We start from the raw sequence: 24,129 nt of genomic DNA on the forward strand, positions 1-24,129 counted from the left end.
TAAAACAAAAAGCGAACATGATAAGATGAATTCATCAAACTTGATTCAAGTAGCTTCTTTCAAGTAGCTTCACGTTTAGCACTAATATCTTCCTAGGATTGTGGAGTTAAAAGGAGAGCAAAATAAATACACAAACATCATTTACAAGAGTAGCTTCTCTAGTTCTAGCAGAGATGTATATGTATAAGCCTGTTCTACTAAATCAAGAAGATTCTTCCTGTTCCATTTGAGTAACTCTTCTGTGTGTCAGCTGAGGGCTCATGTATTCGAAATCATTTTCAGTTGAGATATTGGATGAACTGGAAACTGAACTTGACACCGGATTAGGACTGTTTACTTGACTCCTAAAGCTCTGAGAAGCAACATGGTGGGTCGTCCTGGATGCTTCAGGAGCAGGATTTCCCTGAGCTTCAGCAGCTAGTCGTCGAAGAAGATCCGCAACAGTTGGGAGGAACCTTGATGAGATGGAAATAAGTCCAACAAGCTGCAGAAAAGGAAAGCTTAACTTCAGAGAACTCACACAAACTAGTATCTCTTGCCTTCTAAATGGAGGTGGGAAATAAGCAAAAAAGTGTCTCATTTAGAGAACCACCAAAAATACAACATTCTGCAGTACTATAAAGGGAAAGTTCACAAAAAAGGCATCCTTAAAGTACATCAGACTGCAGTAGTAGTCATAATTAGCCAATGCTTCTTCAACACCAATTACAAATCTTACTATAATTCTCTTACATCTCAATATTCTCTAATTTGAGAACCTGCTTCTCAAGGTTGTCTAAGCAACGGTTATCCTGCACTTTATCGAAATTATTGACTTGTGGAAAAAGGTGTTTTACCCACATCTTAACATTCTGAACCTAAGAGAGTTTGTCTTCTTAAGCTCAAGAATCTGTTTCAAAGGGGCTAAGCGTTGATCAGTGAGTTGAAGACAAAGTACAAAATAAATAACTATGGCACTCGTACAGCTTTATGGGGGGGGGGGGAGAAGTGCTATGTTCTTTAGAACATAACTTGTGTTTGGATGATTATATTTGAGGAGAAACTGTTGAAGAAAATTTGTATTTGGATTGGATGTTTCTCAGAACACAACTATAATTGGCAACCCTTCACCTTGCTAACCACTTTCGAGTAATCATAAGCATGTACTGGTACAGTCCACAGCAACATAAAAAATTATTCAAAAAAAGGGCCTAAAATACTCCTATTGTATGCTAAATGGTTTATAAAAACCCCCCGTCCATCTATCCGTCTGAAAATATAAAGGATGATAATTCTATTGTCAAAATTACCCCCGCGATTAACGGCACTTTCATGTTGGCTCTCATTAAATGATGTGGCATTCTTTCATTTGTCCACATGGCTCAGTGGGGCTGAAATTGTATTTGGGTGAATTTCGATCCATTTAACCGATCCAACCCACTCTTTTTTTATGTGGGTCCGCTCTCCGAAATTTCAACTCATTTAACCTTAACTTGGCTCTGATCATTTTCAACAGCCTGAACACTATTGACGACCACATGAGGAACTGAAGGGGAAGAAAGTGCCCGATCACCCTTTTTTTGAATTGCTTCATGAGAATTAGGTTGACGACTGACTTCGTTATGATGATGAAAAGCTTGAGGAACATCAGTACCAACCATTTGAGCTGGGGAATTGGCTTGGGCATTTTGTCGAACACCTGGTGAACCCAAATCTGCAGAATTCCCTTTTTGAATTGGTATGGAGATTGAGCCGATGAATTTTGCGTTTAAGGAGATGGAAACGATCTCCTGAACAGCAGGAATCGGTTGGCATTGGTCTTGGGCTAATTGGTTCACCAGAAATCCATGCGCGACCATCTGGTGCATTTTTAGACTGTTCAGATAATCGGAGCTCCCAATTCCGACGGTGAAATCCTCCAAATTTTGGTGGGGAGATTGATACGGACCTGGAGAATCCCCAGTGCTTGGAATGGCTCGATTTGACCCAGAAATGAGCTAGGAAACATTTTGAACGCCCAGGCGATTTTGCGCTACAGTGATCCCAACACCATTTTGCAAATCTATAGCAGCTGGGGAATTATTTTGGGAAATGGTTTGCTGAGGTTGGTGCGCAATTGGAAGGCGCATCTTTTGGTAGTGGTCCGATGGGTTTTCACCGGCGGAAGGCGGAGCAGTGTGCATTAAAGCATGACAGCATTACTGTTCACGGCAGTCGCACTGTACGGAGAGCTGACCCACATAAAAAAGAGTGGGTCGGATCGGTTAAATGGGTTGAAATTTACCCAAATACAATTTCAGCCCCACTGAGCCACGTGGACAAATGAAAGAATGTCACACCATTTAATGAGAGGCCCACATGAAAGTGCCATTAGTCACAGGGGTAATTTTGACAATAGAATAAATGTCCTATATATTTTCAGACGGATAGATGGACGGAAGTTTTTTATAAACCATTTAGCATAGGATAGGGGTACTTTAGGAAACTATTAGCATAACATTGAAGGAATTATGAAGAAAAGAAGTTCAACATAACAGTAGGTAGGGAATAGGTGGAGATCAAAAAGGAAAAACAATGAGAAAGGGATGGTACGGTAATTGAGAACCATGAGATTTCAGGTTCAAATCCCGACGGAGGCAAAACACCAGGTCATTTTTCTCATTTGCCCTAGCCTTGGTGGACAGAAGTTACCTGGTACCTGTGCCGGTGGGAGATAGCAGGTACCTGGTGGAACTAGTCGAGGTGCACGCAAGCAGACGTACACCATGTTAGAAATATACTTTAGAAGCTGCTCTTAGTAAAATTATTTTATTGTTTCAGCATAAGAGTTATTTACTACAGTAATTTAGTTTGAATTTGAAATAATTTTGAACTAGTTTTTAGGAGTGAGCTAATCTCTAGGAGTTTGTTATTTTCAGCATATTTTGTGCTTATTTTTAGGACTTTTAAGTTAGTAGTTATCTTATAAATTGTAGTCCAGATGCAGTTAATAATATAGAATTTTCAGCTTCAATTCCTTTTACATCTATTCCAGTATACTCTTTTTATTTTCTAGTTATCTTCCCCTGTTATTTCCCTTAGTTTCTTTTATCAAGAACCAACAATTGGTATCAGAGCCATCTTCTTAAGGGACCTGAGTAAAAATAAATTCTTGAGTTGAGATGGAGACTGAAACGAGTTTTTCTCAATTGGCTCCTCCAGTCTTTGATGGTGAAAATTACAAGCTGTGGGCAGTGAGAATGGAGAGTTACTTGGAGGCTTTAGATCTTTGGGAGGCCGTGGAAGAGGATTATGATATTCTTCCACTGCCTAACAATCCCACCATGGCCCAGATCAAGAGTCACAAGGAAAAGACAACCAGGAAATCAAAGGCGAAAACAACTTTATTTGTTGGTGTGTCTGCAACAATTTTCACCAGAGTTATGGCTCTCAAATCAGCAAAAGAAATCTGGGATTATCTGAAGGGAGAATATACATGAGATGAAAGAATTCGAGGCATGAAGGTGTTGAATTTAATAAGGGAATTCGAGTTGCAGAAAATGAAGGAATTTGAGACCGTCAAAGAATACTCAAATCGGTTGTTTGGCATTGGTAACAAGGTAAGATTGCTTGGTACTAAATTTAAAGATTCAAGAATTGTTGAAAAAAATTTGTTGCGGTGCCTGAAAAATATGAAGTATCCATAAGTATCTTGGAAAATACAAAGGATTTATCCAAGATTACCTTGGCAGAATTGTTAAATACATTGCAAGCACAAGAACAAAGGAGGCTTATGAGGCAAGATGGTATAGTTGAAGGAGCCTTGGCAGTCAACCACAAAACTCAAAGCAAGGGTAATAATGCAAAGAAAAATTACCCACCTTGTTAGCATTGTGGCAAAAAAGGTCATCCACCATTCAGGAAGAGGCCAGATGCAAAGTGCAAATTTTGCAACCAACTTGGTCATGAAGTTGTAATTTGCAAAGGCAAATCTCAAAAAGCATGAAGTAGATGCCCAAGTCGCCAATGAAGAAGAAGAAGATCACTTGTCTGTGGCAACTCTTATTTCAACCAAGAAATCTGATTTTTGGATGATTGATAGTGGTTGTACAAACCACATGACATATGACAGAAATCTTTTCAAAGAATTCACGTCTATGGGAAATAAGAAAGTTAGAATTGGGAATGGTGATTATATTCTTGCTAAAGGAAAAGGAACCGTTGCAATCCCAACAAATTCAAGTACTAAGAAAATTTCAGATGTTCTTTATGTTCCTGATATTGATCAAAATTTATTGAGTGTTGGACATCTAATGGAAAAAAGATTTAAATTATCTTTTGAAGATAAACATTGTTTCATTTATGATGCAACTGGACTTGAGATTTTAAGGGTTAAAATGAGAGGCAAAAACTTCTCATTTGATCTAACAGACGATGAAAAATAGAGCCAAAATAATCTACAAAGTACACATAATCCTCCAACTGAGGACAAAGTTGTCAATATTTCAAAATAATAAAATTTGGAAGAAAGTTGACAAGCCTCAAGGCAAAATGCAAATCTGGAAGAAAGTTGACAAGCCTTAAGGCAAGATGCAAATGAAGCCGAACAAAGAGCCAACTTATTTCATTGACAATCATGAGATGCAGCAAAATAGAAAAGTGAACTCAATTTACTGCAAGTCCAAAGATCAGTTACTTTCAAAGTCACTTCCAGTTAAAAAGATTACAAGGCATAAATTCAGAATTTGCAGCTTCAAAAGCAATGAAGAGTGTTAGAAATATGCTTTAGAAGCTCTCAGTAAAATTATTTTACTGTTTCAGCATAAGAGTTATTTCTTGCAGTGATTTAGTTTGAATTTGAAATAATTTTGAACCGGTCTTTAGGAGTGAACAAGTCTCTAGGAGTTTGTTATTTTCAGCATATTTTATGCTGATTTTTAAGTCTTTTAAGTTAGTAGTTATCTTATAAATTGTAGTCCAGATACAGTTAATAATATAGAATTTTCAACTTCAGTTCCTTCTACATTTATTCCAGTATACTCTTTTTATTTTCCGATCATCTTCCCCTGTTATTTCCCTTAATTTCTTTTATCAAGAACCAACACACCACAATTATCCAAAAGAGAGAGAAAGGGATGGTACAGTGATAAGATTCAACCTTTTGATGGAATAGGGTCACTTCCGGTCTCCAGCCGACAAATGTTTTTTGATCTTTTAGAAAGATTTTGTTTTATTACTTGAAGAATAGAATTTTATATGTTAATCAGACAAACATCTTACTGTCTTTTTCTTATACGCACCCAAGTTTCTAAATGAGGCAAAGCCATGATATTAGATCAGTTAAAGGTTTTGGGTTCAGGTCAGCAGTGTACTAGTCATACAAAATAAATAGCAGGAGAACCAATGGAAAAACAAACTGCAACATTATCGATTTTTCCACCATGCATGACCACTTAACAAAATCTAAGCTCTTTGAGGTTCCACTTGCACCAAAGCACATTGCTATAATAGGGAACAAACTTGAAGAAAAAACAAAAGCAAAAATAAGAATTTTTGCATTCCCAATGCTTAAGGCCGCTACACCCTCCTGTGCTATGAACTAAACTGTCCCTCTCCCAAAATGACCAACTTCCCTCCCTCCCTTAGTCACATGGCTAAAAGGCACCTACACCAATCTCTTGCTCACCTATAAGAATCACACATGTTGAAAATTGGACATCTGCCATATAAATGTCGAAGTTTTCCTGTTATCATTCTTCTAAGCCCACACACGTTTCCACCACACGTCTCCACGACTCCACCATTCAGCTCGCAAGTAAATGTATTTGGAGACACAAGGGACATAACTTCTGAAATATTTTTCATTCTTCTTTTTAGAGAGTCTTACGATCTTGTTGTTTTCATTCGGCTTTTTTTTTATGACCGAGAAATCTATCCGGAGGCGATTCTTTGGACTAACCGCAGCCTTCAAAACTCGGTGGATAATGGGTCCGCCCCTCTACCCTTCTCCACTTAAATACCAGGCTTTGTTTTGCATGGTGTGGGGGCTTGAACCTGTGACCTAAGACACAAATCCACCACCCTTTGCCACTTGAGCTAGGCCCTGGGGGCTTTTCATTCGGCTTTTATATGGCTTTTTGGTGCTATCCTTCTTGTCTACATTTTCATTAATGTGGTGCTTATGTTTTTCTGAGCTGAAGATCTATTGGAAACAACCTCTCTATCCTCACAAGGTAGGGGTAAGGTCTGCGTACTCACTACCTCCCCAGACCCCATGGTGTGGGATAATACTGGGTATGTTGTTGTTGTTGTCGGTCTTCTTTTTAGAGAACTGCCTTCAGGGACCAAAACAAAATTTTACAGTCTCACATATTTCCAGATAAGGCAGCACAAACAAGTTATATAGACATGTTAATATTTAATACATAATTTCAAGTAGATAGCATTGTGGCTGGATGACTCGATGCTCTCTCACTCTTCCTTTGCTCTTTCTCTGTTGCGACCCTTTTTGTTTTTATAACTGAAAAATCCCAAGGGTCAGTGGGATACAGTTCGAAACTCGGTGGATAATGGACACCTTTCTCCATTTAAATACCGTGCTTTTGTCTGCGGAAGAGTTCGAATCGTGGTGTGCGCCTAACCCACGTACCATTTGCTATGCTCTTACCACTACCAAAGCTTGGGGCTCAAATGGGACCCATTCTTCTATAGTTAAGAAATAATTAATTCAATCTTGAATCCACAGTGGAAAAATTACACTTGCAACTTATTTTATTTCTTGATGTGCTTAAGACAAAGCTGAAAACAAGTCATAGTGCAATAGTGACCTCTATCTTGAAAAACCATTTATGTGTGATCATAGGCAGCAGAGTTGGGACACTATCTTTAAAAACTTTTATGTTTCAGATGTTTTATCTTTTAAACGAAGGAAACACAGACAGCAGATGTTCAGACAAGGAATCAGTTAGTTCAAACAACCTATCTTAAGCTCAGGAAAAGAGTAAAGCCATAAATGAAAACAAGGAACAGCTATTTTACTCACAATGCCATTTCGGAACTCCCCAGGAATGTTCATTTGTACCCACAGAGCTTTCCCTAACAAATATACAACAAAAAGCACCAAGAGGTAGAGCGGATTTCTGTGACAACAGAAACTGAATTAGCTTGAAGAGAACGTACAGAATAAATAAAGAAAGTGCAATAGAAATAAAAACCTTAAAAGAAGCATGAATTCGTTGAAACCGAGTATAATCATAGCCATTATAGCCCAGGCAGGAGGTAACAAATTATTGCTTTGCCTGTATGCTTCCTGAAGGGGAAAAAAAATTGACGCATCAAAAGAGTCCTAGCACTTGAAAAATATCATATCGCACTAGTCCTTCAATAGGTGAACAGAGGAAATTGAGAAGCAGAAAAACTTTGTTAATTAGTACACTCATTAAAAGAATAAGAACAATAAGAAAGATACACATTTAGAGTGACATACAACACATGGAAATAGATAAAAGGCACAGAGAAAAAGCAACCATGCACGAAGTATACAATATAGAATATGCAAAAGTCCTGCATTTGCAGTTCAGCAACGGGAGAACTTCCAGATGGATGAGAGAATGAGACAAGAAAAAAACCCTATGGATCGTCCAGATAATGCATTACAAGAAAGCACAAATCATAGGGTAAACAGGAAAAAGATCCGTAGGAACCACCTAAATCGATATCTTCAACAAGGACGCAAGAACACATTAACCAAGCAGTAAGCAAGTCTTTATGCATATCCACATCAGTGGACAAAGCTTTTCAATCAATTAATCAACCAATCAACTGTGCCTCAATCACTGAATGAGGCTTTTGCTTGAAAAATAAAATGTCTTAGATGGAGCCTCTTTTAGGTATCCAATGAAGTGGGAATAGTCATTCATTCTCTTTTTCCTTTGTTTTGCAAAAGAAGACTGTCATTAACACTTCATTCCTGATGGTATTCGGAGTGATCATTGTTAATACTGTATTAATCCACGAGGAAAATTGAAGGATTCTATGTGGACGATCCAACGAAGACTAGCAAGCTTAAAAACGAGGCTTGGATGTTGGGCCCCATTATTTGAATCTTGACTTGCCACCCACTCTCCCAACCTCTCAAAAAAAAAAATCTGAGACTGTTTATTTTTCTTCCACTTTGCTGCTGTCATTGTGTCTCCACCCACATCATATTGCAAAAGCTAAAATTTTATTAAAAAGGGAAAATCCTTTTGCCAGATGAAATTAACTCTCCAATTGGGAAACAATCAATGATAGCTTATGGGTGCCACTGTGTACCAAACTGTTAGCATTAGGTACTTTTGTTTCAGTAGAAGAGAGAGCAGCAAGAGTGCGAGCAAGGGCGGGCCTCTGCTCTTGCTTTTTTAGTCTTTGTATTTGGCAGGGACCAAGTATGCTGGGAGCATTGAGAGTGCAATAGATTTTTGCATTTGAGAGTGCAGTAGATTTTTGCAATAGAAGAGAAACCTCTGCTGCACCAGCTAAATCATAGTCAATTTGATTCAATCAAAATGACGTGTAGTAGATATACGCACAGACACTGGATGGCACTGGAAGTATGGGAGAGAAGAACCAAAGCCAAATATAGAAGAAAAATTCAGAGTTTCCTGAGATAAGAACATTGGTGCTTTTTTCCAGTCGGTGAGTACTGAAAGAAGGAACTGGTGGACCCAAGAGCAGAGCAAGACACGGGGCAAGAATTTTAAAGCAAAAAACAGGTAGGACAGCCAAAAGCAATATATATTCTTTACCTGTGCTGAAATAGCTTGAGTAACAGTATACTCTGTTTCTGCCATGAATTGCCTCCACAACGATTTGCACTGCACTGGTGTGAGCAATGTGTTCTCTCGTGAAACCTAATAAACATTTTACTGTAGTGAGAAATTTATTGGTGAAAGCCAAAAAGATACAACTGCTAACGTGAGTTCATTGGACCTCTTCCCATGAGCTTGAGGCAAGAGGATCACCAGAATCTCCACGATCCCTATCCCGAATTGAAAATGTCCCTTCCAAGAGTCTAGAAAAAAGTATGCTTTCTATTCTGTCTGGTTTTTCATCCAACCGTATGGCAGCCACTACGGATAAAAGCTTCAGAGACTGCTCCAGATAGAAGAAAGAAATGATAAGAAACTCCTTGTTTTGGGAACAGCAAACACAAAGTCAAACAGTTCAAGAAGAAGCGGAGAAAAATCAAATCCTTGCAAATACCTCAGAGCGGGACTCCTTTGTTATTGATTTAATGTCCTCCTTCCCTGTCCAAAGCCTTGGCATTGAGTCACTATCATGGCTGAACACAGTATTAAACCTAAAGTCCGAAGCTGTCAGTAACTTAAAGGTTAAGACAACAGAAGATCAAAACAAAAAAGAGTAGATTTCGTCTACCTATCCTTCATTCGCATCAAAACTTTTCCAGCTTCTTCTCTTGCTTTCTTCTCTACAACACTTCTAGCGTAGTCCTTCAGATTTTGCATCATTCTGTCAAATGTATCCTGGTCCAACTCAAAGCCGGAAAGAGCCGGGGAGAAGCACGATATGGCCACATCAGTCTCGCGTTTTAGAAGCTTTCTTATTGAAGCCCATGTGTCACTCCCCCCAACCTCAAAAAGGGATTCTATGGGTTCAGCAAGTGCAGCTGTGATTTGTTTCTGTCAAATAAAATCTGGCTAAGACATGCGTCCTCTAAAATTATTGATTTATTGAAGAAGTAATAAAAGGAACCAAAATAAACAAAATCGACAACTAATGAAATTTTCGCCAAGCACCAACAGTGGATTTTCTGCACTAGGAAACTTACCTCATAAGTAGCCTTCAGATTGGACAACTTATCATTACGAACAGAGGATGCATGGGCCTCAATATCACGATGAAGTTTGTCACGAACTTTTGAAGCATCCCAATTAGCATGTCTTACGGCGGCATCTGAAATTGGTAAGAAAGAATCTCAAGTTAAGGGAGCAAAATGATGGGGATAAACTTCCATCTCAATTACCACCAATACTTCGAGCCTACTTGGCCAAGCTTCTAAAAAACTGCTTATTTTGGAAGTGTTTTTATCAAAATAGCTTTTCAGAGAAGTGTTTTTAGAGAAACAATTTGTGTTTGGTCAATTCATTTGAAAAGAGCTTTTTTCAGTATTTGATAAAAAGATTGGGTTTGGCCAATCTTTCCAGAAAGTACTTTTGAGTATTAAATTACGAAAAAAAATGGTATTAAGGTTCATTCGCAACTAGTATTATTTAACTAGATAAATGAATTTAAATATTTTTTATTAAAGAATTTAGTTAAGTTTTAATTTTTATTTAGTTAAAATTTAAAACATAAAATAAAAAATATATATTAAGGTTTTAAATCAATACAAATATAGTAAAACACAAAAAGGAAAGGGGAGAAAAGATTTGTATTTGTAGTTGAGAAATATATCGGTTAAATTAATGAGAGGTAGCTTGGTAAATATAAACTTTTGGCAGGTATAATTTTGTCTTGGGAAAAATAATCTTATGCTTCTGCTGCTTCTGTAGCTTCTTCTCCCTAACAGCAAAAAAGATGCTTCTACTCCTGCACAAAAGCACTTTTTTGTTTCTGGCCAACTTCAAATATGCAAAAAAGGTGCTTTTGGCCCAAGAGAAGTGTTTTCGGCTCCATGAGAGCTTGGCAAAACAAGCTATTATAGTCTAGCGGTATCGGTGTGAGTTTTCCACACAATATTCAATTTTCATTGTTTCCTTCGCCGTCGTTTCCACTTTCCCCATGTAATAGAATATTTAGAAAACCAAAAAAAAAAAAAGATCTTTAAGAGTTACACATAAGCCCACAAAATATATAATTCCATTTTAATTGATTCTTAAGAACTCACACAAAAGCCAAAAAAGTATACGTTATTCAGTCTCTGAAAATCATAACGTAAACAGAGCCATCCAATTCTTCCTGCCCCAACCCTCACCTACCCCCCCCCCCCAAAACACCGGTCCACCCCAGAAAAAGAAGGAACCATGTGAGCAACCACTTTCTAAAGTACCTAAATCGCTTGTCCAACTTTTAACCACATTGCACATAAACAAGCCAAGCTTTATTAACCCCTTCCAGGGGAAGGCACTAGTGATGTGCTTAATCATAGTAACTACTTCACTAGACGCTACACAAATACCAGCAACAGGAAGAAGTGTTAGTATCTCATACATAATTGACCATACTTCACCATACCTTGGAATCACACGGATCTATTAGCTTAAAAACTAAAAACTGAGTCTAAAAGATCAAGTAAACCATATAACTAGTATCACTATCCCAGGGGAAATTATAACAAAAAAATGTCCATAGATACTCGAGTCATTAAAAAATTGCATAGAATATTTTAAATGATTTTCCCTGAATGTTATAAGAATCATCATGAGCATCGTGTATATAGTTCATAATTATGTCATTACACTTGGGAATCCTAAGAATAGATTTTTTTTTTCTTTTTACGTAAATCTGAAATCCTATGTAAGGAGCCATTTGTATTTAATTTACCACTGGATTCGATGAAAATTTTCTCTCTTCTATACTCTTTTTACATGGTATTAGAGCCTCTACGATTTTACTAGAAACTTAAGTAGTTTTCGCCCAACGGTGGAGGGACTTATGTCGTCTTGCGACAAAAGTTTTCATTGTTTTCTATCTTTACTGTCGGCTCCTTTCCTGATGATTGTTCTGACAGCACCCTGCCTCTTTGAATGACCATTCCAGCAGCTCACATCTCTTTCCAGCCTCAACGCCTCTTTCTGCCACTATCTTGACTAATCATTTCTTTTTAAATAATAAGGCACTATCTCGTCTAATCATGGGGCAACTTAACCAGTAACTTTTACAGTCACTCTTCATCCGCCAATTCAAGCTACACCAATGACGTCCTACGGTTTTGCATAACTCTATTTCTTTTTTATGATAGAGAATATATTTCTTTCTGTGTTGCTGCAAGAAGCACATACTTTCAGCATGGAGACTAGCAACCTCCCTTGATAAAAAATTTCCATAACCCTTTCGCTCACAGTGATTGTTCACCATTTTGGCATTATTGGCGACTGTTCATTATTCCTCTTGTTGTTTGTGTTTCTTAATATCAAATCAGAAGACACGAGCTGCTTCACTACCTTGAGTTTGAGGAAAAATGTCGAAATTAGGGGAATCATTAGAATATCATGTAAAATATATTTAATGACTAATATTGCTATAAGCGATAAGAATACGGAGCAGAATGTTATTAATAATCACGCAAAAAAGTTAGGAATCTTAAGAATTATGATTTTTTTAAATCTCGTTTAGCTTAAAACTCCCTACTTAACAACCTTCTTATATGTTTCTAACCACCAAATTCAACAAGATCTTTCTCTCTTTTCATAATGCATTATGGATTTTAAGTCTCGTCCGGCATAAAGATACTGAGCTATCCTCTCTTACCTCTTTCTTTAAATACCCTTTGATGAAGTGTAGCTCACAGAAAAGGTTAAAAGAGTTTTCCATTCTACTGGATAGGCAAGGATTACTGAATGGGGGAAAGAAATGAGGAGTAACTGGGGGAACTATCTCACTAACACCCCAACATCTTGAAACTGACTCTATGCGAGCTAAACAGCCATTCAGTAAAGAACAAAATTTACATGGTGAAGCATCAATTAGATAAAGACTGGCTAAGGAAAAAGCACCAAAGTCAGTAAGGTGCTTTGTCATTCAGAACATGGTTGGTTTCTATGTTTGACCTTCTTCATACTTCACACATCTTTTTTTTTCTTTTAAGGTTGAATTGAATAGAAAGAAGTTGAAATTGGCAAAATCGGAGACTTAGCATTTCAAATCTGATGTAGAAGTACCTGAACATCCTTTATCAAATTCAATTATAGTAGAGTCGGCACATTTACGAACAGATGCAGCAAATGCTTCTCCTCTGCGTAATGATTGTTCCAGCTGAGTCTTAAATGCTTCAAGCGATTTATCACGTAGATGCCCCAACTGTGAAATGAAAGCAGGATGGACCAACTGCAGAAAGCTTTGCATGATGAGCATGTAAAATAATGGTGAATATCATAAAACATTACAACATATTCCTGTTTTATATCAGCACTTAAATGCAATAAAATTCTAACTCTTACCTTACTACCATGCACAAATAGAAGAAGGCACCTAAACCGACACACTAGAAATAGCGTTGCCCTATAATGAGACATTTATGCGTACAGACAAAACGTACACTCTGGTCAGAGGAAAATGTAAATGGATCAGAGAATGCCCTGGAAAGTAGACATTCAGGGGAATGAACTCTTTACATCGTTTGGTTGAAACGGTATATGGGAAGGAGAGGTAAAAGACAAGAGTAGCATGAAGAAGTATCACACAAAATATTTATTATATTCCAAAAGTATTAGATATAAAGAGTACAATGTTTAGGGTTGGTCTTAGATGGCTTGCAGTTTATGTTGGACCCACACTATTCTTGTTGTTTGTCTTAGCCCCGGGCCTTAGATTATGGTTACTGTTATTGCATGTCATTCATCTTTCGATTTTTATGTTTATGTTACTATTACGGTTTCTATTGGAGTTACTAATGAATTCTCTCCTCTTATTTATTTTTTTTACTTTATTTTCGTATTTCTGAGCCGAGGGTCTATCGAAAACAGCCTCTTTGTCCCTATCGGGGCAGGGGTAAGGTCTACGTACACATTACCCTCCCCAGACCCCAGTATGTGGAATTTTACTAGGTAGTTGTTGTTGTTGTTGTTGTTAATGTTTATGTTCTTAAAGGAGTAAGTAAAACTGGAATACACTAAGAGCCCTTTTGCTTCACCTTCTCTTAACCAAATGACATGGAGATAAAGCTACTTAGTTCCTTAGCTGTAAAAGATTATCCTTTCTCTTCCTATGCAAAATCTAACATGTTTAAGAATATATGCACCGTTTCCCCACTTCCAGAGTGGTAAGACAGTGTGGAGGCTCACATCACGTAAATTTTGCAATTCCTGGCTAACACTTAGATCTTGGTCAAGAAAATTCTTCTAGAGTATTATTCTGGTATACAAGTCGTGAACCATGATCATTCTATCCAGTAATCTGAAAAAACTTACAAGAAGCGCAAGAAGAGTGTAGGCAAAGATATAATTTACAAAGACCCCTCTGGAGGAGATAAAAACAACTACCTACTTAGTACAAAGGGGGTAAAAATGAAACCAAGAAAACAAAGAAGAAACTAATTTTCGCAAAAAGAGACAAGTGAACAAGATGAGGAACTAGCAAAAATAAAATTATGCAGTATAAGGAAATGATTCTCCCGAGAACCGGTAACAGAAGTTCCTCAACAACAACAATAATGACTCAGTAAAATCCCACAAAGTGGGGTCTGGGAAGGGTAGTGTGTACGCAGACCTTACCCCCACCCCGATAGGGCAGAGAGGTTGTTTCTGACGATAACAGAAGTTCCTCATGGGTAAGAAATTCATACAAAATTACTGATCAAATTACCAAAGAAGACAGTCAAAGACTAAAAATAGATCCCATGCAAATTCATGAGATAATTTGTCCATGAAACAGTACAACAATTGCAACACAACGTTAACCAGAACTCACTTGCAAAGCTTTCGATAGAAACTGTTGACGTTTTAAACTTCTCACATTTTCTTCAAAGAAGACAGACTCAGCATCATATCTGTTAAAAGAGAAAAAAGATCATTCAAAGCATCAGAGCTACAGCTCACATTGGAGAAAAAACAAGAATTTTACCTCCAGCTTAACATCAAATTTGGAAGTTCAAATGCATCACGTGCATATTTATTTCATATGGGAGCACATAGGAAATGGTTCAGTTAAGTTCTTATGTCAATGTAACCCATCACAATGCTTATCCTATGTTTAGAACCTAAAGAAAGGAAGAAGAAGTTTGAAACTTTTCTCTTTCCTTGTCTCGTTTCAAATGGAAGAAAAAGGAAAGAAGTTAATTCCCCAGTTTTTTCACACTGCTTCTCACGCTATGGGAGCTGGTCATGCCCGAAACTACAATAAATTCAAAGACGGGGGATGGCATTGTTTCAGTGTACCCATCAGAAGTTTCCTCCTTTTCTGGGTAAATGTTATTCCAGTACCTTTCCTTTTGGAGCTCCCAGGGGTTTGGTCTAGTAGTAAGAGAGCAGCACGTGATGTGTGGGTTAGACGCGCATCACTTTTTCAACCTTACCACAGACAAAAGCTTGGTATTGAATAGAAGAATAAGAGGCAGACCCATTGTCCCCGGAGTTTTGAGTTGTGCGCCACTGCCCTGGGGGATTTCTCGGTTATAAAAAAAGTTAATTTGCTCTTTTGGAAGAAAGTCGTTTTCAAGGATTCTATATAAATTTCTCCATAAAACGGAGATAGTCCTTCCATATAAATGTAACACTAGTGGAATGCCTATGCTTTACTGTTTTGAAGGCGGAGAAAAGGTTATTATAAATAAGCGGACCATAAATCCAACTTTCAGTTTCAAACTACTTTTGATCAGTAGGAAGAATCTAAAAATAAGACAGTTTAAATTAGAGCAACTTTTCAAACCCCTCCGAGCACTCATCTTTATACCAGATGTGTGGTGTCACTTCAGATAGTTATGTTTTTAGATCAGACATTTACTTTTCAGTACCTCACCACGTATTGCTACAAAACTACAATGCTATCGCACCCCACATCAGAATTCTCTTAGTAGATGCAGGCCACACAGTCATTCAACAACGCTCCTGGAGAAAAGAATGGTTATGCCCTTCCTCTTTTTTGTTGTTAGTGTTAGTGATCCAACTATTATAGTTAATGAAGAGTCCCTCATCAGTGCTTTAAGGGATGGGTGGTCTCCTTAATATGGCTTGGACAATCCTCACCTCGTGAGCTAGCTTTTGGAGTTGAGTTAGACCCAAGGTCCATTTAACATGGTATCAAAGCACCTGGGTTCGAGTTTCACCGCCACCCAATATTAAAAAGAATTTTCACGTGCTTGGCTCATAAAAAAGAATCAAGCCCGCATGTGAGGAGGCATGTAGAAGACATAATTAAGCAAATAAAAGTGTGCTCTTTCTAATAGCTTAAGCCTTTAGATGAGATGATCACACATCTCATCGGTTAAACACCTATCCACTTACTCTGACAGAAAGTCATCTAAGATGGAGCTCAGTCGTCTTCCAAAATTTCGAACCGCATCCTCATGCACTTCATGCTCGAGAGCTCGCCAGTCCTATATTGAAGTAAGGAGGATTGAGCACTTTATATTTCTGATCGAAACAGGAAAAGTTATAAAGCAGCCGCGAGACCTCATTTATCATCAAGCTACCGAACTTCTCATTTGCAATTTCTTCACAACGCACAGTTGCCACCATGACCTACAAAAGGCAAGTAATTTGGTCATTATATCACTGAAAAAATAAGCTGTCTGCTCAGTGCTCATTACCAAGCATGCTTCACCTTGTGAGCAGGCAAGTCGAGGTCCTTGTTTTCTTTGATAACCTTCCATATTTGCTGTGCACTGTAAGAAAAACCAGAGGCAGGAACAACACCCCGCCTATCACCAGCCAGGCCTCCTGGAGAGATAGAGTGGAAAAACTGCTGCCTAAGTTGGGCAACCTGAACGAATAACATACAAAGCCAAGAGACGTAAAACTCACCCGAGATAGGTAACCATTTGATTCACAAAAAGAAAAAAATCTGGCACTCAAAACAGCAGATATTGTGCAGCTAAGAGGAACTACCTGATTTTTAAACTGCTCTTCCTTCTCCTCGTAACTGGGTAGGGCAGTGACTTCTACCTTCACATCAGAGAAAGACAACGACAACAACAAGAACAACAAACTCAGTATAATCCCACATCATAGAGAAATACAAATTCTAATATGGACAGCTGTGCTGATAACATAAGAATGGCGAAAAAATGCTCACATTGAAAAATTCACTGAGGGGGGTGTCCTTGTGTGCTTGAGGCTTTCGAACTCCATCCCATATCTGCAAAATTAGTCACTTCTGATAAAGCTGAACACAATATATCAATTTTTTTCCAGATTATTTTTCATAGGAGTAGAGAGGAATAGACAAATTTAGTTTGAACAACGACAGCTTCAAAGCGACAGCAAATTCAGTTACCTTCTGGATATCCTCCCTCAGAATAGGCTCAAGATATTCTAGTGGAGTCTGCAAGGAAAGTTGAAACAAATCGCTAGCCAATACCCTTCTGGAACGTAAATAGTAAGGCAAAGTGAATCTTATAGCATCTTGAAGAGAAAGATATGCAAACCTTCGTTTTATCACGTATAACAAAAAGAAGGGTAGTTTTGCGTGGACTAAACAAACGCATCATGACCTACCAAATAAGAAAATAGGTTCAGTTAATTCAAGAATTTTCCACTTCTAAGTAGCCAAATAAACTAGAATTTACCTGAAATACTGTTTTGAGAAGAGGTTTATTGGCAGCCTGCTCCCTGCCAATATCATGGCACCACCTGAAATACCATAGGAGGAAAATCCCATTCAAAAAATGATTCCCTTAAGGGTGATTTAACCGATGGTACATACAAAATTTTAAGAGGAACACAAACCCCCAAACAAGTAAATTTGTTCTTTTTTAGGGAAATTCTCATATCATGAATATGAAAAAGACTTTAAAAATAGCACACTTAGGAGAAAAGTTTAATTTCCTATGCCGCCACTTACAAGAGGCAGGTAACTAGAAGTTAAGCAATAAAGGACCCTCTAACAATGCACTCAGGTCCAAGTAGCCAATCATGTCATCTTCACAGCTGCCACATCTTCTGAATATACACAAGTTGTTAAAGGTAAGTGCGCCATCAGTTTCTCGAGAGGCAGAAAGACTAAAGCCAGTTACAGTTCTATCAAGGTGTCAATCATATGTTATTCTAAGAAAATCTAGAGGTTATGTCAAGGAGCCCAGAAAAGACAGTCAAGGATGTCTATTCAAACTAAAGACAGTGAATAATCCAGCGCCCCACAATAAGATTTAGATGAGCTAGTTAACTTCACTGTTCTCAGTCATCAAACATCAGGCTACAAACTAACTCACATGTTTATTAGTACGACATCTGCAACAGCCAAAGCAAACAACGCACTTTGTTTCTCGAATGTTGTATCGTCCTGCAACCAAGAATTTCCACCAAAGTAAGATAATGTAGGGCACATTAAGTTAATTCTGATGGGAAAAGCAATCATCTGCAAGCACATATATTTCAGAATATGATGCATGTGCATTTGTAAGCCAAGCTTAATAAAACATTTATATCCATTCATAAATGCAATAATTACATCCTCTAAAGAAAGGCGCTTCATTGATAATCTGAGTGCATGAGTTGGTATGGATCACACAGACAAATACTAACTATATCCAAAAGAAAGGTAAATTGGAATGACAAACACCACAAATATTAACATCATTTATGGACTGCAATCCTTGGGATTCCGCTACTTTGCGGGTTTCATTGATAATTATTCAAGGTGCACTTGGATATTCGTGATGAAAAATAGATCCACGTTGTTGTCACTTGTCCATTTTCAAACATTGCCTACTGAAATCCAAAATCAAACTTAGGGTTTGTATCCGCACTTTCATGGTGATGATGCACGAGGATATTTATCTTCTCCATTCAGCATTTGATGAACTCTCATGGGACCATGCATTAAACGGCATGTTCTTACACCTCCCAAAAAATTGGGTAGTTGAGAGGAAGAACACTCATCTCACTGGAACTGCTCACACTCTACTCGCACAATCTCATGTTCCTTTGTCTTTTCAGGATACCGTTCTCACATCTTGTTATCTTATTAATCGCATGCCGTACTATCAAAAATCAGGTTTCACGTTCTATTCTATTTTTTACATTTACCTCTATATTTGCTTTCTCCACGTATCTTTAGGAGTACATTTTTGATTCATAACATAACCCTTGAAAGAGATAAATTAGTCTCTCATGCATTTAAATGAGCGCTTTTTGCATACTATCAGTTCAGAAGGGATGTCATTGCTAATCACCTAAAATCCATCGATACATTATGTATGTCAACATACCTTCTTTGAAAATCACCCTTATAGCCGGTTTGGCCAAGCTTTTAGAAGGGAAAAAAAGTACTTTTAAGGAGAAGCAAAAGTAGTTTTTGAGAAGCAAAAACAAGTAACTTCTCTTCAAAAGCACTTTTCTGAGAAGGATTTTTGAGAAAAATACACTTAGAAGCAGTTTTCAAAAGCTTGGTCAAACACTAATTACTGCTCAAAAGTGCTTTTCAATTAATTAGCCAAACACAAGCTGTTTCTCACCAAAAACACTTTTTTAAAAAGTACTTTTGAGAAAAACACTTCTCAAAATAAGCTAATTTTAGAAGCTTAGCCAAACAGGCTATTATTTACACCTTCTTCCTTCAACCATCTCCATATATCTATGGTCTCACCTACACTAACTTTTGGAGATCTTATCATTACCTCAAAAACATCTCCTTCTACAGCTCCATCACACTTACTTTTCGTCAACGTCGTACGTCAGGTCTAGATGATTCATGCCCAAAACCAAATAAATTGCTTGTTGTGGATCTATCTCCTTCACATAGTCTCCCAATGCCTATTCGGAATGATATTTGTTCTATCGTAATCCTAATCCCACTTATAGCTTTCTGAGTTTTTATCGCATGTCATCACCACGTTATGCTTTTGTGTCGTCTTTTTTTTTATAGTCATGGTTAGGGGTGTTCATAAAAATCCGAAAACCCGAACCAAACCGAAAGCCAAACCAAACCGACCAAAAATACCAATACTTTTTGGTTTGGTTTGGTTTTGGTTTTGAAATTTAAAAACCGATCAAATTTGGTTTGGTTTTGGTTTTAATTAAAAAAAACCGAACCAAACCGAATATAGGAGTAGCTATTTTTAAATTTATTATTACACCTTATATATGTATAGTTTTATACAAAGTTTTAAAAAATTTTATACCAAATATTAATCGTTTGCACTTTTAGTACAGTTCTTTACCTTTACATTCTAGTTTAATGGGTAGTTTTCTTTTGTTAAGTGTAAGAATCTATTTCATGTTAAATATATATTTTTAATTGAGTCCTTAAATTATTCATCACTATTTGATTCAATTATCATCAATATATCTTGGTAAATAATAGATTTCTCAAAGGGCAATTGATTTGATAGTGTTACGTTGAAAATGTAGTCGCCGAAATGTATGTTTGGTAGTGTATGTCTTATATTTAAGAAAAAAATCGACAAATAACCGAAGAAACCGACATAAACCGAATCGAGAAAAAACCGACTTAATTGGTTTGGTATGGTTCTAATATTTAAAAAATCGACTTGCTTGGTTTGGTTTCTTTTTAGGGAGAAACCGATCCAAACCGAACCATGAACACCCCTAGTCATGGTGTCTGGGTTGGCTTGTACACACCTCAACTAATTCCAAGGGGCACCTGCTACTTCCCACCAGCACAGGTAGCAGGTAACTCTCCATCAAGGCTTGCATAGATGGGAAGAAATCACCGAGTATTTTTCCCTCCCGAACCTGAGACCTTACGGTTCTCACTTTATCTTATATCTCTACCTAAGTCTAAAGGCGAAGCTTTTTCTCATTTCGATTGGAGACAAGGTGTGATAGATACTTGGGAATTCATTCGTCTATTTCCAGGAAAATACATTGCCAGTTGTTGATAGGTGTATAGAGTGATAGAGAGAAGATTTCTCCGGATGATCAGATTGAATGACTTAAGGCACATCTTGTCAAAGCTTATAAGGCTATAAGAATTACTTCTAGCGACCTGTCCAGCTAGCAACACGCTGAATGACCAAATAACTCATTGCAAGTATATATCAGTTGTTTACTTTCTTCAACAACATAACGTCTAAGTTGTTCGGACTCTTCACTTTCGGTGACGTACTCGTGTCGACACGATGTGGGTGAGGGTGTGGGTGTGGATGCATATCGGATCTGGTCAATCAGTTTTAAGTACTTGACCAAAATTGCCGGAGAAATTTGGGGCAGTTACCATGATTTTTGAAATCAAAACAAAAGCTAGGGTGAAATTGAAGAAAATGGAATACCTTGTATATATGGATCTCTATGTCCAGACCTTTTCCTTTTACGGAAAAGGGTTAAAAATGCCCCTAAGGCTTAAACTATTGGAAAAGGTTTAAAAATACCCTTCATCCACCTATTGGACTAAAAATACCCTTCAATCCACCTTTTTGGTTCACTTATGCCCTTTGACCGTTAGGTCAATGGTGAATTAAAAATAATAATTATTTAAATTCCACGTGGCAACTTCTTATTGGTCGAAATTAAACATATAACCATATCTACCCGCTTTTAGGACTAACCCGCCCCAAATACTAACCCGACCCCAATAAAAAGTTCAACTGAGAAAAAGACGCCCCACTTCTTCAATTCCTCCTTACTGGTTATCTTTGGTAAGTTCTTTTTTTAAAATTAAAATTAGAACGGTCGTCTAATGGTTAAAATTTTACCCTATAATAGTTATGTAGGTTTCAATTTTATCAAAACACTCTTCGTACCTTGTCATTATCCCTATCTACGAATTCATTCTCATTCTTCCTTGTAAAAAAAATCAAACCCTAGTATGTTTTTTTCAATAACCTAATGCTACTTTCTTATAATTGTTTTTCTTCATCTCCACACTTGGTTATGCATCAGCTCATTTTTAAGAAGTTAAGCAATCATAATTCAATCCACATGGAATAATAGTTAATTACAACTCACAAGCACTATATATATATAGTGACGATAGGGATTTGTTTGGGGGACTATTTATTACTCCATTAGCTTAAGAGAATATCATCCATATCGCAATATTACATGTCCCACTTCTTCAATTCCTCCTTACTGGTTATATTGATTGGGGCGTCTTATTTTATAGTTGAACTTTTTATTCGAGTCGGGTTAGTGTTTGTGGCGGTTTAGTTCGAAAAATGGGTAGATATGGGCGGGTCTTTCTAATAGATTAGATGTTTTAATTTCGACCAATAAGAAGTTGTCACGTGGAATTTAAATAATTATTATTTTTAATTCACCATTGACCTGACGGTCAAAGGGCATAAGTGAACCAAAAAGGTGGATGGAAGGGTATTTTTAGCCCAATAGGCGGATGAAGGGTATTCTTAAACTTTTCCAATAGTTTAGGGGCATTTTTAACCCCTTTCCGTTCCTTTTATCTTCCTCTCGAATTCTCCTCTTGATCAATATTTTTCTCCTCCTTGGAATACCTTGTAAGTTTTCCACATAATGTTTCATAAGTTAGACATTTTTATAAATTTATTTTTAGATATTTGGCTTATTTTTAGCAGAATCCACGCACCCCGCACCCGTATCCATTCCCCCAAAACTTAAAATATCATGAAGGATCCGACCTCTAGATCCGCACCCATATCGGACACTCGCACCCTTGTCCGAGCAACTTAGCATAAGGTAACTTATTTCAGTTTGACATGTTCAGGACGTGCCATTCCTTTCTTTACAAGAATGCACACAGGATTGTACAAAGTGATCTAATGGTATGGTGTTGATACAATGTGACTAGCGGCATTTTATGATCTAAAATAAAGCATCATGTTGGTTTAACATGCTAAAAGAAACGACTACAAAATGCTTAATACCTCACCCCTCTCTCTTCCATCAGTACCCTCCAAATCCATGACAATGGTCAACGGCTCAATACCAATAGCCTTTGCTATCCAAATTCCCTTGGTTGTCTGACTCCTGAAATGAATTTTGAACAACATTAATTTTAGAAACTGAAATTTGAATTGACTATATTTCCTCATTTGGAAAATGTCAATTGCTGTTCTAATTCTTTTGTCCAAAAGAGAGGGAGGGTGCCTAAATACCTTCCTCTGAAAGCATCCATCTCCCTGAAATTGGTATAGAATAAGTGATTTAACAAGGTACTTTTCCCTGTGGACAGAAGTGCATTTATAATTAGCATTAATCATAAACAAAATTTTAAAAAGAAAATGGCAAAGAAAAAAAAAACTGAAATCTTAAAAAAAAAAAGGGGGGGGGGGGGGGGAGGAAGGCAAATTCAGAAAAACCAGTCTATTTACAAAGCTAGAAAATACTTCCAAAAAACTCAAGAAAAAAAATGAAAATGGTAAAAGCTTACCACACTCGTATTTATACGAAACCAATATATAGGTATCCAAATATACTCTTATCACTAAATCATATATAGACACCTTAATTTAAAATTTAACCATGGTATATCAGGATATTTTAGTGCAAACACGGGTGCGGATAAGTTTTTACCAATGAAGATAACATAACAAGAATATAAAAATGAGCCAAACCCAACTTTATTAGATTATGTACTAATTAAGGTAAAACCATACTGGAAATGGAATATTATATGGGGTTTCATTTTTGGCAGTGAAAGGAGCCATGAAAGAAAAAAAAATTGATGAAAGCAACCCTTTCTTTTTCTAGTTTATCAAAATTGGCAAGCGAAATCTATAAAGAATTGAGAAAAATCAAAGCATACCGCTACTCTGCGGTCCCATAATAGCAACAACAGCATAAGAGAGACCGCACCGAGTAAGTTTGACAGTGCTGGTGAAGTTGTCGAGACCCTTCGCGTTGAATTCACCGTTCCCATCTATTAGCTGCGTTGAGCAAGAGTCCTCCTCCCTTTTGACAGGCATTGAAGCTTTTGCTTTGGTTTTTTATTCTTCAAGTTATTGTGTTACTGCAGAAGTTAAAAAGAGCAGAAGAATTATGGAGTTGCTATATTTATTAAGAGGTTTGTCTGAAGATTGCTTGAGAGGAGAGGAATTCCAGTAGAGAAGGTAAGCACATATTCAAGCCGCTTCTTTTTTCCCCTTCCTTTTTCTGGCTTGTTCCAGAGAGAGTATTACGTAGCCTTGGTTTACGCAGTGTCTTTTTTTCTTTTCTTTTTCTCCAAAGTAGTGATTTGATTTATTTATATTTTTGTAAAAGAAGTAACTTAAAAGAGAAAATGCATAAATACCCATTTAAATTGTCCAATGAAAATTATTTACACACCTAAATTTTATGCGTGTCCTAATACCCCACTATTGTTAAAACAATTATATTTATTTACCACCTCCTAAGCTCTGGCCCAACTATAATAAGTTGA

The 24,129-nt window shown here is 37.2% G+C and overlaps 1 protein-coding gene across 7 annotated transcripts; it reads right to left on the reverse strand.

Annotated features, from left to right (window-relative positions):
- Nucleotides 1–23,929, reverse strand: LOC107816706 (protein ROOT HAIR DEFECTIVE 3 homolog 2). 7 transcript variants are annotated; one of them, XM_075249386.1, is made up of 23 exons: nucleotides 23,827–23,929; nucleotides 23,515–23,718; nucleotides 22,865–22,931; nucleotides 22,634–22,736; nucleotides 18,044–18,114; nucleotides 17,402–17,465; nucleotides 17,261–17,326; nucleotides 17,110–17,157; nucleotides 16,909–16,971; nucleotides 16,722–16,778; nucleotides 16,438–16,596; nucleotides 16,287–16,355; nucleotides 16,119–16,210; nucleotides 14,587–14,665; nucleotides 12,840–13,005; nucleotides 9,788–9,912; nucleotides 9,376–9,638; nucleotides 9,202–9,298; nucleotides 8,929–9,090; nucleotides 8,745–8,849; nucleotides 7,173–7,267; nucleotides 7,001–7,097; nucleotides 1–484 (listed from the first exon to the last, which is right to left on the reverse strand). In XM_075249386.1, the coding sequence occupies exons 2-23, from the start codon at nucleotides 23,672–23,674 to the stop codon at nucleotides 203–205; spliced, it is 2,490 nt and encodes an 829-aa protein (XP_075105487.1). In that variant the 5' UTR covers nucleotides 23,675–23,718; nucleotides 23,827–23,929; the 3' UTR covers nucleotides 1–202. The 7 variants fall into 7 exon arrangements, 5 of the variants coding, with proteins under 5 accessions (XP_075105487.1, XP_075105489.1, XP_075105485.1 ...); XM_075249388.1 differs by having other exon boundaries at nucleotides 7,001–7,053; nucleotides 23,515–23,928; XM_075249384.1 differs by having other exon boundaries at nucleotides 23,515–23,926.
- Between the last annotated feature and the right edge of the window lie 200 nt (nucleotides 23,930–24,129).

This window comes from Nicotiana tabacum, chromosome 3 (assembly GCF_000715075.1).
Source record: "Nicotiana tabacum cultivar K326 chromosome 3, ASM71507v2, whole genome shotgun sequence".
NCBI classification, from domain to species: domain Eukaryota; kingdom Viridiplantae; phylum Streptophyta; class Magnoliopsida; order Solanales; family Solanaceae; genus Nicotiana; species Nicotiana tabacum.